Below are 18965 nucleotides of genomic sequence, written 5' to 3' on the forward strand. Positions count from 1 at the left end.
TTCCACTGGCTAGTGATGCTCCAGAACACTTAATTGACTCTCTTATATCACACATACGTCACAGAAATGGTGGTTATCATTTGCCTTTAAAACCTTCGTCCACCAAACAAAGACCATTCAAGGTCACTGTGTCTCATACGGAATAAAGCTTGGGCTGTCTGCCTAGGATCTGAATGGAAAGATCCCAGATCAACCTGTTTGGGGCATGCATGCACAGAACAGACCCATAGTAATGATAAGATTTTTAGAAAACACTCCATCAGTAATAATAATAGATAACAATAATAATTGGAATAGGAAAGGCAAAACTGACAAACACAAACCCTTAACAGAATTTTTAATACCCTCAGCTACAAAGTGAAATATAAACATCAGTATTGAGACTACATACCAGTAATAATACTTTAAAACTGAGAGTCAATGACAAAATATGCCCCATTATCTTCTCAGGATTCAAAGCACTTCATTTAAAACCTTGGCATTCTCTGCTGAACGCCAATTTCACTAAAGACTGCTTAAACTGTAATGCTAAGATATAACAAACGGTAACTATACCAGATGATCGTTCATTGTCATTATTTAGCAGTATGGCGGGAAGAGAGGCCAACAGAAGTGCTCTGGGTCACTGGTGGATTCAGACTTTTATTGTTACCGTGTTCAAATGCAGAGCACAGGGATATTGAGAAAGCGGTCCAAATCCTGCCTGATTCTAAGAATAATAATAAAAATAATCATAAAGCTGTCTCCAGGGCTATAATAAAAAGTCCTATTCTCATTTCAGGAGGATTTCACTTTCAGGGTGATGGTCCTTCATTCTGAAAAAGAGAATGGATGCTTTTACTCATCTCTCTGTAAGTGTAGCAGGACCCCGTGTTGGAGGCCTTCCATCGATCACACCCAGCCTGCTGGTCAAAGACACCCAGTGTTCAGGGCTTCACTGGAAGCATTCCCCAGCCATTTCAGGGGAAATCAACAGCCTGCAGCCACATCCCCTGAAGGGGAAGTCCTCTCCTGGCAGCTTGCCGTGCAAAGACACACCCGGACCTGCCTCTGAAAGATCTCTGCGGCTGAGCCCACTGCCTAAAGTGGGGCAGGAACGGCTCTTCAGTTAATCTAGTTACAGCAAGTGCCAGGTGCTCCGGAGCTATCGATTGGTGTGGAAAACACTAGAGTGTAAAGAGCGTCCCTGGTCTTCCAACAGTAAGAGTTAGCTTTTTGACAGTTTCCCTAGCCATTAGCATATGGTCCCTCGGTGGTACAAATGGTTAACAACTTGGCTGTTAACCAAAAGTTTGGAGGTTCGAGTCTACTTAGAGGGGCCTCAGAAGAAAGGCCTGGTGATCTGCTTCTGAAAAACCAGCCATTGAAATCCCTACGGAGCACAGTTCTACTCTGACACATACGGGGTTGCCGTGAGTTGGAAACAACTCGATGGCAACTGGTTGGGTTTTTAAGTCCTTCCTGAGTGTCCTAATAAAGTCACCACATGCACTGGAGAACTGTAAGAGGTCACCCCTAGATCTGTACACACGTCTTTTGGTTGCCTTTAAGAAAGCTGATAAAAAGCTCTTTTGAGAAGACCAAGTTCCATCCCATGTTTTGAAGGATATTGTGAGGCTAAAGCTCTCCTGGGAAAAAAACCACTGTAACTGAATAACACATTAATGTAATACAGACAAGCCTCCTTTGAACTTTAAAGTTCTTCAAATGAAAATAAAAGCAATAGTAATAACAGCCACAGTATCTCAGAATTAAGACAGAGTTCTCATCACACTCACCCAGCAACAAAACTAAAAGTGCTAAAGAAGCTATTTATTCATGGAGAGAGTTCATCATTTCTAGTCTGTGATATCACAGCAAAGAATCATTTGGAACCAAATCTTTTGTCGGACAAACTATTTTCACTCCTTATTACCCTATACTACACTTCTCCCCAATAGGCTCACTCCTCCTAAGACACACACACAGCTACCCACAAAATTACCCCTTCTTGCAAATTCCATTGCAGCTGTCAGGATGTTAACATTGTATTTAAGGCAGTAATGTGCAGGTATACTAAAAAAAAAAAAACTAGTTCTCTGAAAAAGAAAAAATCCAAATTTGTAGCATTTGCTAATTTCTGTGGTGTAAATACTTCCAACCATGATTGCGTCCAAGCTACCAACAGTTTCACACCCGACTTGCGGATTTTCTAAATATTTAGCAGTCAGCCGGTTCTAGCTGGCTCCAGCACGCTACCTCATGAAGCACACTTTTTGAGTTCCCTCTACATTTCTGTTATCCCACAAATCCTAACAGGCAAAGGGTTTAAAATTTTGAACAGATCTGCGGTAATTTGTGAAATGTAGTTCCTGTTAAGACCTTGAAGAAAACTGGGCTTATCTGGTGGAGTACAGCAGCCAGACTCGACCACGCACCGCTAGCTACAGAAGACTTCGTAAGGGCAACTTCCTGAGGTGGCCTGCGCTGCCAAAGCACCGGCTCTCATTCAGCTGGTTCTGTGGAAACTTTAAGGGCAATGCATAGGGCTCTGCTCTGCTTAAACCTTTCTACTTTTGCATAAAAGGAGGGGAAGCTTTTTTTTTTTTTCTTTTGGGTTATATTTACACTTCCCAAATCAGAAAATGTCCTAACCAGAGACGAGGACAGGTGGCAACTGGCAACCACAGTGCAAAACCTTTTTTTTTTTTTTTTTCCATTTCTTTCTGAAACCCCATGTAGAAGGAAAATTAACCAAATGTCGGTTGGTTGTTTTATGCACCGAGCTAACTATTCTTTCAAAACAGATGAAACAAAGCAGAAAATACAACTGGGAACAAAAACCTGGCAACAGAAAATGCTATTTATTGATCTACTCTGATAGCGTTTTTAATCTAAGAATCTTCTCTATTTCTCTTCACAAATCCATGAGGTAGAGTATAATCTTGAAATTACCTTGTCTGGATAAAATAAAAACAAGATTAATATAGGTTTCTGTTTATAAAAATAGACAACTTTGCAAAGTTAGAATGGACCTTGGCAGACATAAAATGAAAATTGGAAGCATGGCTAGAAATATGAGAAGTTTTTTTTTTCTTTTTTTTTTTTAATTGACATGCTTTGTCCAATTTTTCTACAGATAGTCCTATTCTTTTTAATTCTTACTTCAGGTTCTGTGGCATTACTAACTATATTAAAAAATCTTAAATAATCAGATAAAGACTGCCCCTCAGAGTTTGCAAGCTTTTATGAGTGGGATGTACTTACTGATGTGAGAAGGAAAATTGTCAGCTCGAGTGGTGTCACTTCATTGGAGGCCCTCACCTGGGCACATTTGGAAATATGTAGAGATATTTTGGGGTATCATGCCAGGGTGAGGTGGTGCTGTCTGCACTCAGAAGGTGGTACTGGGGGCTGCTAAATATCCTGCAGTGAGCAAGACAGTCTCATACAATGAAGGCCTCTGGCCACAATAACAACCGTGCCCACTGAGAAAGAGCAACCTAAGATAATCAATATGACAAACAGCAGATAAGCCCTTCAATTCCTTCTCCTCAACTTAAGGCTCTCTCTACTGTCCTACCTCTGCTATTTCCCCTCGTCTCTCTGAGAAAGCAATGCCATGATCCCATTCATTCAGTGAACATCTGCTGAACACCTACTACATGTTGGGGGGATCCCCAGGTTCTGGGGATCCAACAGCAAGTAAATCAGAGCTGAGTCCTTTATACAGAAGTGGTGGTACGTGCTGCTATAAAGGAAATAAAACAGCATAAGGATAGAGAGTGATGAGGCACTATTATAGGTCAGGTGGCCAAGGAAGGCCTCTGTTATGTGGGGATTCGGATCACAGACCTGCCGTGAGGGTGGGGGAGGGCCAAGAAGACACCTGTGGGAAACACTCCAGGCCAAGGACCTGGCAACGGTCCCACAGTCTGCTCTTAGATGACTGGTCTCTGCCTCCCCCAAGACACCTCTTGGGCTGCTATATGCTCAGCTTTTCTTTCCCAGTAGTCCCTTTTTATTGGCCTGCAAACATATTTAATTATTCTCTTTTTAAAGAGAAAAAATCAACCTAAAAATTCTTCCCCTAGTCCTACAACCCCCTTGACCTACTTCTGTCTCTCCTTCCCTTTACCCCCTAATTTCTCTATTAGACCTCCTATGGTCCCTTCCTATCCTCATCCCTCTTCCCTCCCGCTCCCCACCACACATACACACACACACACACACACACATACACTCACACACCAATCTTCTACATTTTGGCTTTTGCCTCCACCACTCTACTGAGCTACTTTTGGAAGACTCATCTTTGGGGGACTCACCTTCAATCCCCAGGACCATCCCATACTCTCTCTGTAGCATGCCAACCTTTGACTGATCTCAACTTCTTGAAAATGCTTTTCCCCTAGGCTTCTATGCCATACTTCTTTCTTGAAATTTTACCTAAATCAAACAACTCATTTTCTGTCTCCTTCCTTGCTCTCTTTTCTAGACGATTAAATATATTTATTCCCCAAGGTCCTTGGTGTTCTTGACGTTTTGCTCCACTGTCCCTCCCTAGCTGATGTCATCCACAGCCTGAATTAGTTCCCTCCACCTCTTATGTTTCCTGCATTCCAGATGGCTCCCTGGCTAGGAACCATCGTTGCACGGCCTACTGAATCTCAGGTTAATCCCAACTCTGTATATTCCCTATTTTGTTCAATAGAATCACTGTTGTCTCAATCATCAAGGTGGAAGTTGTAGTCGTTTCTGTCATGTATCCACATTAAATATGTGAACAAATACCATGGCCACTGTAGGGAAATTTCTCTACCTGGCCCCTGCCTCTTAACCCACTAGGGTCTCCTGATTCAGGTCCAAATAATCTATTTCTGGACTCAGAAACAGGACTCATTGATCTCTTCTGGTTGACTGTCACCAAAGTGTTATTCCCCCATCAAAACGTTTTGAAGGTTCCCCTGCCCAACATCATTCCTAACTCCCCAGAACATGCTGCTATGGCCCTTTTGTACCTCTCTACCTTCGGCCAGAACCATCCTTGCACTCACCAGGGTAACCTGCTCCCCCCACCCCCATCTCCATCAGGGGACAGGAAGAACCAGGCTGGATTATTCTTTGTATACCAATATTGCCAGTAGCTGGGAGGGACGTGATGTTTGCTGACTGAGTCTTTTCATAGACTGCATGGGTACTGCCAGCCTGACCATGTATAGCTCTGTGTATGCTTTATTGCCTGTGGATTTTAAACCTTTCATATGGTCCAGAGCATCAGTGCTTCTCCCTGAAGTCACCTGCCTAATGTGCTGATATCAACACATGGGCACATGTCAATACAGACCCCAGACACCTCAGAAAGTCTTATCTTGGGCTTGCCACAATGGCAATGGGGATAAAACTAACAGCACCTTCCACTGATGACAATGTGCTTTGTGTCCCGCCATGTCAGGGTTCCACGCATACTTACAGCTGTCACCGTGCAAGGAGCTCTTATATCAAAATGGTTACTAAATCACCTGGCACAGCCAACAAACTAGTAAAGAATAGATGCAGGGACCGTAAGTAACCATAAGTTATGCTCCCAGGCACGGGATGTGTTCCTATATTTGAATAGCTGTGGCCTTTATATATTTCACAACTACCACACACACACAAATACAAACACATAGCACATACCACACACATGTAAATACACACACACACACATTTCATTTTTCTCCAAGAAAATTTTTTAAAGCTTCCGATGCCTGCTCCCACCTGTCTATACCAAAACATAGTACAGTATGGTATCTGATACAATACAAAATCATTTATTTTCATTTTAATGGGTAGCTAGATGTCATAATCTTCTTCAAAAAAGATCATGATTTCTAAACGTTCTGCACTAACATAAACTAGGGGTAATAAAATTTATTTTGAAATGGGAAAGCAACAAACTTATTAGATAACAGCCTGTCTTAAAAAAAAAAAGCAAAAACAAAACTGGAAGACTCAGAGAGTACCCAGACCCAGTGCCGTCGAGTCAATTCTGACTCATGGCTACCCCATAGGACAGAGTAGAATTGCCCCACAGAATTTCCAAGGAGCACCTGGCGGGTTTGAACTGCTGACCCTTTGGTTAGCATCCGTAGCACTTAACCACTACACCACCAGGGTTTCCTTCTTAGTGGAAAAAATGAGAGTAGGAAAAATATATATGTTTTTAATTCTGTATCTCAAGTTTTGGGGACTTTAGGAAAACGAGAGGCTTTACAACTGGAGTCGTTTGGGTTTGGGTCTGTTCATGGTGGCAATACCTACTGATTTCCTGAAGCATTCTGAGAGAGGGGGAGGAAGTAAACTATAAGGCAGATCTTAAAAACTGCCTCATCAAATCCTTTATACCATAAGTCAACTACAAAGAGGAGCAAGGAACTCAAAAAGGGAGATGAACAAGATTCCAAATGATATGCATTGTTTTTCCTTAAAGGAATTAAACAAACAAACAGAGCACAAGGCAAAAGCCAAGATGTCCAGACACTTGGAGCTTAGCAGAGTTATCTGCTGAGACTCCTTTCACAGAGTACTTCGCATCTGAGCGTGTTGGAGCTCAGCTGCAGCCAGGCTCAGATGCTGCTAGATAATACTTCTCCCTAGCAAAAACCGGGTTTATCAGTTCAGAAGAGATGTATTGCACAGATAAAAACGACTTCCTCTAACTGCTGATTAGATAAGCTGCCTTGGTATCCTACCCAAAGCTGGCTGCCCAATTTCCAGTTAGACCCAAGCCCACAGCTTTCTCTCTCCCTGGTGAAGAACTTCTCTCCAGTATCCTGTTTTCCCCTCCCCGGCTGTCTGAGAAGTACTACACTGAGCATCTAACTTCCGTACCTCAGGACTGCCTTGGTATCCTGCCTAAAACCTGAAAAACAATGAAAGATTTGGCACTGGCCTAATTAATGAGAAACGTATTACCACCAGTTGTCATCCATGCGACATGGATCCGGGAGACCCCATGTGTTTTCAGTGGCCGATTTTTGGGAAGCAGATCACCAGGGCTTTCTTCCAAGGTGCCTCTGGATGGACTCAACTTCCAACCTTAGCAACTGAGTGTGTTAACCGTTTGCACCGCCCGGGGACTCTGAGAAATGTATGTGCCTACTTTGGTCTTAGAGCCCATGACTGACGAAAAGAATTATTGCTTCTACTGAATGTCAAAAAGGAAGATGTGCGCTTTTACACAAAGTCATCTTCCTGGATTCCAGGGATAAGCTCTTTTTGTGTGTGTGTGTTTATTTTTTAACTTTTGCTAAGGTGACTAAAACTGAAGGACCCCCAGGTATGCTGAGAATGCTGTCTCCCAGAGCCATCCCAGAGCCCCATGCCTAATGAATCCCAAGGTGGAAAATAGGACCTATTGTAATTAAGTTCTGAAATACACTATCACCACACAACCCTCTGGGTGTGGGCCACTTAAGTGAGCAAAAGCAAAAGAAGCACATTCTAGAATGTAACCCTTCTGTTGCTGTTGAGTCGCTTCTAACTCTTGGTGACCACACGTGTTACTGCCTAGAATTGCTCCATAGGGTTTTCTTGGCTGTGAGCAAATCACCAAGCTTTTCTTCCACAGCACCACTGGGTGGCTTTGAACTGCCAACCTTTAGGTTACTAGTCAAGTGCAAACCATATGTGCCACCCAGGGATCCTTTCTAGAAAGTAATAAGGCATATATAATATACATAATCTTTCTATATCCAAACAGCTTTCAACCATCACATTTCCTTCTACATAAGAGTAACTACTACATAAGATTGTCCAATTTTCTATTCCTGTTGCCAAGTCATTTGTTAAGCCCAGTTCAACCCCATATCAGTACCCATTCTTCCACTGGCTCACCCATCCCGTATGAGCTTGGGGAAATCATCTTTCTAATTCAGTATTACTTCTGCCTGTTTTTTTTTTTTTTTTAAACTTTACCCTAAACCCTTCACGGGGTGGTCATCAAACTCCAATAAGGTTGCGTCTCTAACCCTTGTTCTATAGCCTCTGTCTTTCATCTCTTTCCTCTGTTACAGTCCTATTCCCCTGCCATCTGCATTCGTACGGTGGCCCCATCATTATCCACACCCTGTCCTGTGTCTGGAATCAGCCCAGTTCACAGCCACTGTCTCTGCATCCCGGAAGTTGAGAACACTCCTTAAGACCTGTTGTTATCAACAGAATTCTAGTGATGGAGGGCCCTTGGTTAATGTCAGGACATAGAATCGTGCACAGATCAAGGAAGAACAATCAGCGACTTAGCAAAGATTCACGATGTAAAGAAGGGAGAAAGGTAAGGAGTAATGAATAAATGAAAAAAAAAAAAACAAGTATTTTTATACAAACTTCTTATCTGCTCTCTAGATACCAATCCTGATGCAATTCCCAAATGAAACACTCTGACGATCTCCTAGTCGACAGTTTTCAGAATAAATCTAACCCGTTTCCTACTTTTCGAATATGCATATTATGGTTTATTGAGTAAAACTGGGGTTGCCCGTGAGAGGTCACCGAGTACCTTTTCTGCTTTAAGCAGTTTCATACACAACCACTTCAGAGAGATGAGATTTCTCTCATTTTTAAGAAGACCACTTCAGAAGAAGAAGCTACATCTCATTAAACAGGCCATTCCGATGACTAAGTCCCTCACTGCCAGAAAGTTCTCCTTTACAGCTCGCTGAAGTACCTCATGCTACACTCCACTCTAAATCCCTGTTCCTTCTTATTCTGACCTAGAAGAAAATGGAAGCCACATAAGGACTATGGTCTTGACTCTGCCTTATTTTTTTGACACTTGTGTTCCCATATCTTTTTTTTTTAATCTGGGAGACCATATTTATATACAGGCCTATAGTGTTCCTTCAACACTGAATGAAGCAATGAGGTGAGAAACTGTTTCCTTTCTCATTCTTGGAATAGTCCTACCAAGTCAGATACTAAGCCCTCCTCCCCTTTCATAGGCGTTGGATTCTACCATCTCTCACCAAGTTGTTTATTACTACGGGACCGCTCTTCTTGCTGAGATTAGATTTGTCTAAAGCTGAATGACGCTACAGGAGTAACTGGCTTCAGGACTGGCTTCATAGCCTTGCAAAAGCATTCCTCGTCTCTCTAAAACAGACACCTCAGTGGCTGATTACTACCAAATATGTTTCAACATTTTCCATCCCACCACTTCTCCTTGAAATTCCAATAGTGATGTCTAGTGCCCCTGACTTTAACTTGGCTCTGTGGTGGCCAGCACCCTCAACCTTCCCCCTGGTCCTGCCCTATTTTAAGTAATCCCTTCCTTCTCTTTGACTCTGTTTTCAGATTACGTATTCTATGGTTCATTTTTTTAAATTAATAAATCCTTCTTCTTCCTTGGTGATATAGTGCTACCTATTCTTCCTTTTCCTTCTCTCAAATGAAGGCCCTCCGGCTTCCTTTATCCTTCTCATGTATCTTTAAGATATGTTTTACGCAAACTGCCTTGTTTCATTTATGTCTCTGCTATCGTCTCCAGCAAAGTATGGCTGGATCATTTACTATTAACACTCAAAACCACTCTGTGAGGTGGATGCAGTTGTTGCTGCTACTTTAAAATAAGGAAACTGGGGCTTGGGGAATCTAAAAGCCTTGCCCAGGGGCCCAGCATCAGAGAGGGGGTCTTGAACTCAGCTCTTCTGTCTCTGAGATACCTCTTCTTCCAGCCTGCCCTCACGCCATGTTCCTTCCACCCCATTTACACATCTTACATTTCAACAACTGCACTTCCTCCTGTGTTTCTTACTACTTTTGGGCAAGGGAGGGGTTTCTTCTGGTTTCCTGTTGTCTGTCCTTTAACACTCTTTCGCTATTCTGGCTTCTTCCCATGGCGCGGATGAAACACGGCTTAAAATCTATTTCCTGTAATTTACCAATTTCCCCTATCTTTTTATATTGTTTACTAATGCTGTTTGCATGTTGCCTTTATTTAAATGGTATGTCTTATGAATTACTTTAATAAATAACATGTTACTAAAATACTAAAGCTAGTTGGTATCTTTAAAACACTCGTAAAGGGTAGTTTCTAAAACGTGATTGCTATGAAGAGTAGCTGACTCTTTGATGACTCTTTCTACCATTCAGTACTCTGGGATCCTCTCCCTCACTCACTTTTTCTCCTCAAACTTCTGCCCTCTCTACTCCCTGGTTTCCCCCTCCAGGTATATCACCTGGGCTTTTGCATGCTCTTTCACTGCAGTGATTCATGATACCTCTGACCACCCAGTCCCCCCTGGTGAGAAAGACAATCTGGGAAAGAGTGCTTTAGTGCACAGGTCAAATGTCCAAATGGCTTGCCTTGCCTGTTCACAGTGGCTACATCTACTGCTGTTTACAAAGCAAAGAGGTTTACTCAGATTTTTTAAATTTTACAATTCTGAAATTCGTATTTTATAAACTTGATTCTGAAAGGAAAAGTAGAATGAATATCATGTCACACATGATAAAGGAACACTGGGAGGAGCCCACAGGAAATAGCAAACCAACCCCAAACCCGAAAATAGCACCTGCATTTGGTAAATGCTAGTGCCTAAAGGAAAGAAAGACAGGAAAGAAAATACCAAAATGGATGTCAGAAGACTCTGAAAGTTGCCCCTCAACATAGAGTAGCTAAAGCAAATGGAAGAAATGATGAAGTAAAAGAGCGGAACAGAAGATTTCGAAGGGCAGCTTGAGAAGACAAAATAAAGTATTATAATGAAATGTGCAAAGACCTGAAGTTAGAAAACCAAAAGGGAAGAATACGCTTGGTGTTTCTCAAGCTGAAAGAACTGAGGAAAAATTTCAAGCCTCCGGTTGCAATACTGATGGATTCTACAGGCAAAATATTGAATGACACAGGAAGATGCATCAAAGAAGACAGAAGGAATACACAGAGTCACTGTACCAAAAAGAACTGGTTAACGTTCAACCATTTCAGGAGGTAGCATATGACCAAGAACTGACGGTACTGAAGGAAGAAGCCCAAGGTGCACTGAAGGCATTAGTGAAAATGAAGTTTCCAGGAACTGATGGAATACCAATTGAGATGTTTCCACAAACAGATGCAATGCTGCAAACACTCACTCATCTGTGGCAAGAAATTTGGAAGACAGCTATCTGGCCAATCACTAGAAGAGATCCATGTTTGTGCCCATTCCAAGGAAAGGTCATTCAACAGAATGTAGAAATCATTGAACGATATCATTAATATCACATGCATGTAAAATTCTGCTGAAGACAATTAAAAAATGGTTGCGGCAGTACATTGACAGGGAACTGCTAAAAATTCAAGCCAGGTTCAGAAGAGGATGTGGAGTAAGAAATATCATTGCTGATGTCAGATGGATCTTGGCTGAAAGCAGAGAATTCCAGAACGATGTTTACCTGTGTTTTATTGACTATGCATAGGCATTTGACTATGTGGATTATAACAAACTATGGGTAACATTGAGAAGAATGGGAATTCCAAAACACTTAACTGTGCTCATATAGAACCTGTACATAGGCCAAGAGGCAGGCATTCAAACAGAACAAGTGGATACTGGGTGGTTTAAAATCGAGAAAGGTGTGTGTCAGGGTTGTATCCTTTCACCATACTTAATCAAAATGTATCCAAGAAGCTGGACTACATGAAGAACATGGCATCAGGACTGGAGGGAGACTCGTTAACAACCTGTGATATGCAGGTGACACAACTTTGCTCCCTGAAAGTGAAAAGGACTTGAAGAACTTATTGATGAAGATCAAAGACTACATACAGCCTTTAGTTTGGATTACATCTCAACATAAAGAAAATAAAAATCCTCACAACTGGACCAATAAGCATCATTATGATAAAAGAGAAATACTGAAAATATTGAAGTTTTCAATGGAAAATATTGTAATTGTCAAGGATTTCATTGCCCATGAAAGAAAAAGCAGTCGAGAAATTAAACAACGTATTGCATTGGGCAAATCTGCCGCAAAAGACCCCTTTAAAGTGTTAAAAAAGCAAAGATATCACTTTGAAGATTAAGGTGTGCCTGACCCAAGCCATGGTATTTTAAATCGCCTCATATGCATGTGAAAACTGGATGATGAATTATAAAGACCTAAGAATTGATGCCTCTGAATTGTGGTGTTGGAGAAGAATATTGAATATACCATGGACTGTCAAAAGAATGAGCAAATCAGTCTTGGAAGTACAACCCTAATGCCCCTTAGAAGCAAAGATGGCAAGACTAAGTCTGACAGACTTTGGACCTGTATCAGGACGATCAGTCCCTGGAGAAAGACATTATGCTTGGTAAAGCAGAGGGTCAGCCAAAAAGAGGAAGACCTTCAAGGAGATGGACTGACACAGTGGCTCCAACAATGGACTCAAACATAGCAAAGATTGTGAAGATGGTGCAGGACTGGGCAGTGTTTCATTCTGTTGTACACCGAGTCACTGTGAGTCGCAACTGATTTGATGGTACCTAACAACAACAACAAACAACAACAACAAAGGACCTAGGGCTCAATCTGAGCAAATGGAACACAGTCTTGTAACCATTCAGGAATGCCTTGGTGATTTCTTACCACTGGACAAATACCAGTAATGTGAAGTTCATAAGGGGCAATATTTTTAGAATATTTTCAAGACATTTACAAAAATGATTGATTTACCTATACAAAGTGAACTGTGTACAGTTTGTCACTCTCCAGGAATTAGCCTCACTTTCAGTTCTCTAAAGGATGCCCACACAACGATTATGGCTTTATGTTTTACAGCGATTTTGGTGAGAGGTCAATGAGTTTCTCTGTAATGTCCCCGAGTTGCCCATCTCTGATATCTGGGCCCTCAGTTCATCGGAATGGTTCATGAATACATATCCATTTAATTTCTTTGTCTCTTGGTCTCTGAGCCCCTGCTTTATGTCCACAGGCAAATGTACAAGTCTTCTTAAACTTGTAAGATAAAAATTTATAAAGGTGGCATATGAATGGCACCTTTGCAAATTTTTATCATACATGTTGTCATCAGCTTAATACTTTTATTTTCATTGCCTTTTTAATTTATATAAGTGTCTCTGGAAAGAAACTTTTACAGTAAAAGTACAGATAAATACATAAATTTAAAAATGCATGTTCTTCTATGTCCCAACTTATGGAAATCCTGAAAGATTAATGTAGCTGTCCTTTGTGATTCAAAAATGTTGCTTCTCTTCCACCTACCTTTCTCTAAAAAGGAGTCATTTTCTAATAGAAAAAAAAAATTGATCAATGTATTTGTTTTCTTGGTTTATCTACACCAAATGGCTTTAGCCACTATCCTTGTTTGTTTGGGCAACTAATTGTATAGCTAAATTAAAAAAAAAAAAATATTAAATACATATATATATATATTACACATATATACAATCATTATACCCAAAGTCAACTTGATTTCTAAGACATGTGAAACACACAAAATATACTTCTTAGCTATTGCTTCAGGACGTCCTATAGCGAGAAGACCGTGGTGACATTCAGAACCCTGAGAACTTGACATATGTTTGTCTGCCCTCTCTGGCTGTGGGGGCTCATGTAGCTGATCCATATGTGACCCATTTTGCCTCATTTCCACCTCATGTGACCTTCATGATATTTTTCAGTGCCAGAAGAAAGTAGACATTCTGAGGAACTTTTGACTCATTAGCAAATGAAAATGTGGTATAGTAGAGTAAAAACTACTCTTTGAGTCAAAAAATGGAAATTCTCATTCTGACACTGCTAACTGACCTTGGTTAAGGCACTGAACTTCTCTGGGCCTCTGTTTTCTTGTAATAGAGACGGGCAGACTAAGTTTTCTAAGCATAAACTGTAGCGTGTTAACCACTGGAGAGATTGCTTGTGCTCTTATGCCCACTCCTTTTATGGAAGGGCTATGTGAATGTTTGGCAAGTCATATAATCGAGACTTTTTTTCTTTGCATTAAAAAATTTTCCATTTATAAGACTTAAAAATTGACATTTGAGCAATGCTCTTACTACTTAGCGGAATAACATAAAATGGTCAGATGTGGCTTTTCTACCTCAAAGGCCTAAAGATAAACAGCTCTACTGCCATAACACATAAAACATAATTTTCATTATATACAATGCATAGCATTTGATATTTCTGCAAATGCAGTGAGGGCAGAGGACAGTGACAGCGATGTTTGTGCCCATGTGGCAGGAAGTGCTCCTCAGCTCCACCATTTGGTGCATGTGGGTCTCTCAGGCATGTTGAACTGTGTCTACCCTCTGTCAGACAAGAGGGCCCCATCCTGCTGCTCTTTATACCCTATGTCCTTAACATGATGGTTGAGGGAAAACTGCAGGTCAAATGACTCATGACACTTGGTCACTCTCTTTTGAAGTTATACAGAGACATAGGTTTCACAGGAAAAGAGCATGCAATAGCCTGCAAAAAGGATACCAGGATCAGCTGACTTACCCATACCTCTTTCATTCTTGGAATTCTGCTGCCCTCCGGAAGTGGTGGACAGGTCCTCAGGGACAGGCATGGGCTCATCGCCATCATCCGGAGTATCGCTTATGGGAGGGCTTTCCTTCCCTGAGGAGACAAGTAGCAGGTTGAGTTCTGGTAGTCCATTGTCACTGGCAGGGCAGGCCCCCAGGGAAGCTCAAGATTCCTAGGCTTCACCTGAGCTTGGTCAGAGAGAGGGTGAGGCCACCTGAGGAGGTGGCGACTGGATTGAGTTAATGTTTCTCTATTGGTGTGAACACACATTTTTCTGTTTATAAAAGAGATAGCAGTCATTGCCAAAAAGAGAGAGAGGGAAAGAAAGGGAGGGAGAGGAAAGGGGGAGGGCGGGAAGGGAGAACACAGATGAGAAAATGGAAAAAAAGCCAATTGTAGAGATTAACACTATTAAAATTATGGTGTGTATGTGTGTATAAACCTAATTACTGATAGCACATGGAGATGCATTTTTCTTTTTCAAAATAAATCGTGCTTTTTAAGCATTTTGGCATTTAACGCCTTGTGAACACTTTTCCATGCGAGTTATTTTATTTATACTGGCTGTGTAATACTCCACTGCACAGGTAGACTGGGATTTATTTAAATCCTTTTTCTATTGCTGAATCTGTATCTTTTACCAACTCTTTTTTATTATTAAACAACACTGCAATGAACATCTTAATAGCTAAATCTGCACATATCCTTAATAATCCTCAGAGTATAAATCTCCAGGAGTGTTATGGCTGGAGATTTATTAAAAAAAAAAATTTTTTTTTTTGACATGTTTTGGCTTTTTTTTTTTTCCTCTGGAAAGGTAGTTCCATTTTTCCTCCATCAAGCCTGCTTTACCATACCCTCACGTTATTTTTTTTTTTAAGGACACCAGACTGGACATTCTGTTCACAGCTATACATTCTGGGTAGCTTTCTCAGTTTCTTTTCATCAGCTGGGGTATGTTTTGCCAACTGCCTAATGTAATTTAACTTGGTGGGGAGAAGAAGCTTGGAGAAGAGAATGGACAGGAAATCTCATGCCTGCTGTGAAAGTGACTACCTCCTTGAGTCAAAGAAAGTCTGCCAACCCCAACTCTTATCTCTGAAATAGGAAAGTCGAACAAAATTCACCCAAAACTACCATTGCTTATACTTGAAAAAGCAGTATTTATCAAATAGCGTAGGATTTTACAGGATAGTTGTAGTTATTTTGACTAAACTAGAATTAAGTTTGACCAGCTCCTTCAGCAATGGGGAATTCACTCCCACTCCAAAACATCCAACGTTGGGAAGCCATGAGTGGTAGGACGTGCCTCTTCCACTTGAGCTGACGCCTGTCTCCTGTAGCTTCCACCTTCTAGGTCTACTTTAAAACCGAGTTATGAGGCAAAAAGCAGCAAGAAACAGCTAGTGAAGCCCTCAGTGGATGCAAAATAATCCATTATAACTGCCTGTAGAAAACCCGTTTAGATTAAGATCCTAAAGAAGGATCTTTAGACTGGTATTTCCAGTTTGTGTCTGAGATGGCAACTTGGTTTACAAGCAAAGTGAGATTCCCACACAGACAAACACAGACTTTTGGAAGAGTGTGCACGTGATGGCGCAAGTGTTCAGATGTCTAGTACACATGTCTAGATATAATATAAAATGTCCTTGTCTGTTTGAATAAATCCCCCATAAGAGTGACACCAACATTTTGGAGGATTGGCAAGACCAGTACTATCATCCTCAATACATAAAACAATCTTTACTGGAACAATTTAAAATAGAACCTCCACAGGCACTGAGGCTATGCTTTGGGGAACAGCACTGCATTCTCTAGGAAAGAGACATCTCAATTTAATATTCCAGTTTAGCTATAATTACCACGACTGGCAGATTTTCAGAAATAGCATTATTGGGTATATATGGACTTTTTATGGACAGCCAGTACAAGATGAATAGTTAAGATGGGTCAGGACTATTAAGAACTTCCCAAGGAAAAGCAAAAGGCCAGAGAAAAATTGAAAGTGTTGGTATTACACTAAAGCCTTGTTTGTTGCAAAGGCTCATTATGTCAGTAATAGTTTTCATTGCCCTAAACAGAAGGCTTTAAAAGTAATGACAGCTAAATGTTACAGTATTATTCTCACAAATTATTTCATAAATGGCGGAAAACTCTGAATAGGCCAATAAAGGAGGTATATTGAACCATGTGACAACTCTTATTTTCTTGTAAAATGACTGGCCTAGAGCAGTAGTTTCAAACACTGGGGACTTTGGTGGGGGAGGAGGTCAGAAGACTTTTTTTTTTTAATAAGAATAATTTTATACAGAATTTTTTAAGACAGGAGTTCTATTTAAAGGTGGATCATTACAGGGTGGGAAGCTGGAAGAACCAGAGACCCAGGCCACTTGCCTTCTTGAAGAACCGATAGGGTACCTCCATGGAACTCACAGTGAAGGCCACTGACCTAACAAACTAACCCAATGACTAAATGTTTATAGGGTGTGTGGTGTGTGTATGTACGCATTTCTCCTTAAAAAGCTGTTATGGCATGGGTTCCTCATTATTATTTCTTATTATGACCTTCCCTAGTATAACTCTGGAGTATTCTATGACATTTTGGGACCAGTTTAAATAGCCGTAGCACCCTGGAACAAAGGGAGGATCATAAAGAATTAGGACTTATCCCATGAAGGAGTGCCTGTCTTTCTGCTCAGTTCATGCCAAAATACATCCAAATAACTCTTGATTACTTACTATTATTTTTTTAATTTAATTGATCTGTTTATTAGGTACCAAGATCAACTACAAGTTGTTGAGGATGTTCATAATAGTATATGTGCTTCTTAAGACCTTTATCAGTCTGGTAGATTAGAACTTTTATTTTCCCTATGTGGGAAAAAAAAGGAATAATGAAAACAGTAGGGGCATGATGCTAAAATGCCATGGATCAGACTCGATCGATAGCTCTCTACACAGAAGGAGCACATGGGGAGAAGACGGAATAAAAATTAGTCTCAATGTGTCCGGTGACAGCAAGTCAGAGCAGGAATATAGCAACATTATATATATTTACATGCCCTCCAAGAGTTCTTTTTAATTCAGCCTTCCCTGGCCTTATCTTGGGGATTGTTTTTAAGAATTCATCTGATTTGCCTAAAAGCCCCTGAAGGTGGAGTTGTGGTTGTGGGGACATTAACCACGCACATGAGTCTTTGGGCCCTGGGACCCTTGCATTCTCGTAATTACTTCTGGAGATTTTACACTGAAGATTTACCACTTCGTGAAAACCTTTATGGTAGGCAAAAATATTTTTACATGTGGATTTTTAAAAAAACGTGGCCATTTAACCATTTAAAATGCAAAAGCCATAAGAAAGATTATAATAAAGAAAAAAAGAGATAAAATTATTAAGTCAAGTAAACACATCACGGATATTAGCACAGGGTGACTCGGAGTTAGTTGGCCTTGGGTACAGTTCTGGTTTGATCAATTATATGACCTAAGGGAACACGGGAGCCCTGGTGGCACGGTGGTTAAGAGCTTGGCTGCTATCCAAAAGATCGGCAGTTTGAATCCACCTGCTGCTCCTTGGAGATCCTATGGAGCAGTTCTACTCTGTCCTGTGGAGTCGTTATGAGTCGGAATCGACTCTATGATTATTGGTTTGGTTTACTGGTTTTTAAGGGAGCATGAAACAAATCAGTTCTTCCCTCATGTGGGTAAAAAACACGACTGTAGCCTCGCTCACAGGGATGTTGTAAAGATAAAATACAAAAATGTGCATGAATTTGGAAACATTAAATAAACTTATGATATTATAAACTATAACATACTATATAAACATAAGGCACGTATAGGACCAAACATCTCTATTTTCCTTACATGCAGGCACGATGATACACGCAAACACACCGCATTGTAGACAGCAAGAAATCAGATATTTAAATGGAATAATTTAGGAGCTGCAGTAAAATTTCTCTTACTTAGAAAAATGAAATAAACTTCTGGTTAAATTACAAATACACCCAATTTATATTTAATTTTCTTAGTACCTATACTTCAAATGTAGTTCTTAGACGACACAAATGGCTAAGCACTTGACTACTAATCAAAAGGTTGGCAGGTTGAGCCCACCCAGAGGTGCCTTGGGAGAAAGACCTGGTGATCTGCTTCTGAAAGATTTCAGCCACTGAAAACCTTATGAAGCACTTCTACTCTGCATACATGGGGGTCTGCATGAGTGGGCATCGACTTGATGGTGACTGGCTTTTTTTGGTCATATTTTTCAAATAACACATCACTTATGAGGCTTTTTTGGGCAAATGAGGTGTGAATATTTTATAATTGGCTTATCAACTGCAAGCAAATTATTTTTCAAATAGATCATACTTCACTGAAATGCATGAGTTTTTTTAATCACACATTCACTCAGAAGAACGTACTTTCCGGAGTAAATAAAAACTCAGAATACAGAGTCTCATCTCTACATAATAGTGGACAGGTCT

General features: G+C 40.7%; 1 protein-coding gene across 17 annotated transcripts in view; it reads right to left on the reverse strand.

Moving 5' to 3' along the window:
- IKZF1 (IKAROS family zinc finger 1) overlaps nucleotides 1-18965 on the reverse strand; it is a 111680-nt gene that overhangs the window by 73237 nt on the left and 19478 nt on the right. For 14 of the 17 annotated variants that reach the window (XM_049893206.1, XM_049893195.1, XM_049893205.1 and 11 more), the window contains exon 3: nucleotides 14449-14568. In XM_049893206.1, the coding sequence (XP_049749163.1) occupies nucleotides 14449-14568 (120 nt within the window). The remainder of the gene's footprint in view (nucleotides 1-14448; nucleotides 14569-18965) is intronic. The other 3 variants (XM_049893190.1, XM_049893202.1, XM_049893194.1) reach the window with 1 other exon arrangement.

The sequence above is a fragment of the Elephas maximus genome, chromosome 8 (assembly GCF_024166365.1).
Source record: "Elephas maximus indicus isolate mEleMax1 chromosome 8, mEleMax1 primary haplotype, whole genome shotgun sequence".
Lineage (NCBI taxonomy): Eukaryota > Metazoa > Chordata > Mammalia > Proboscidea > Elephantidae > Elephas > Elephas maximus.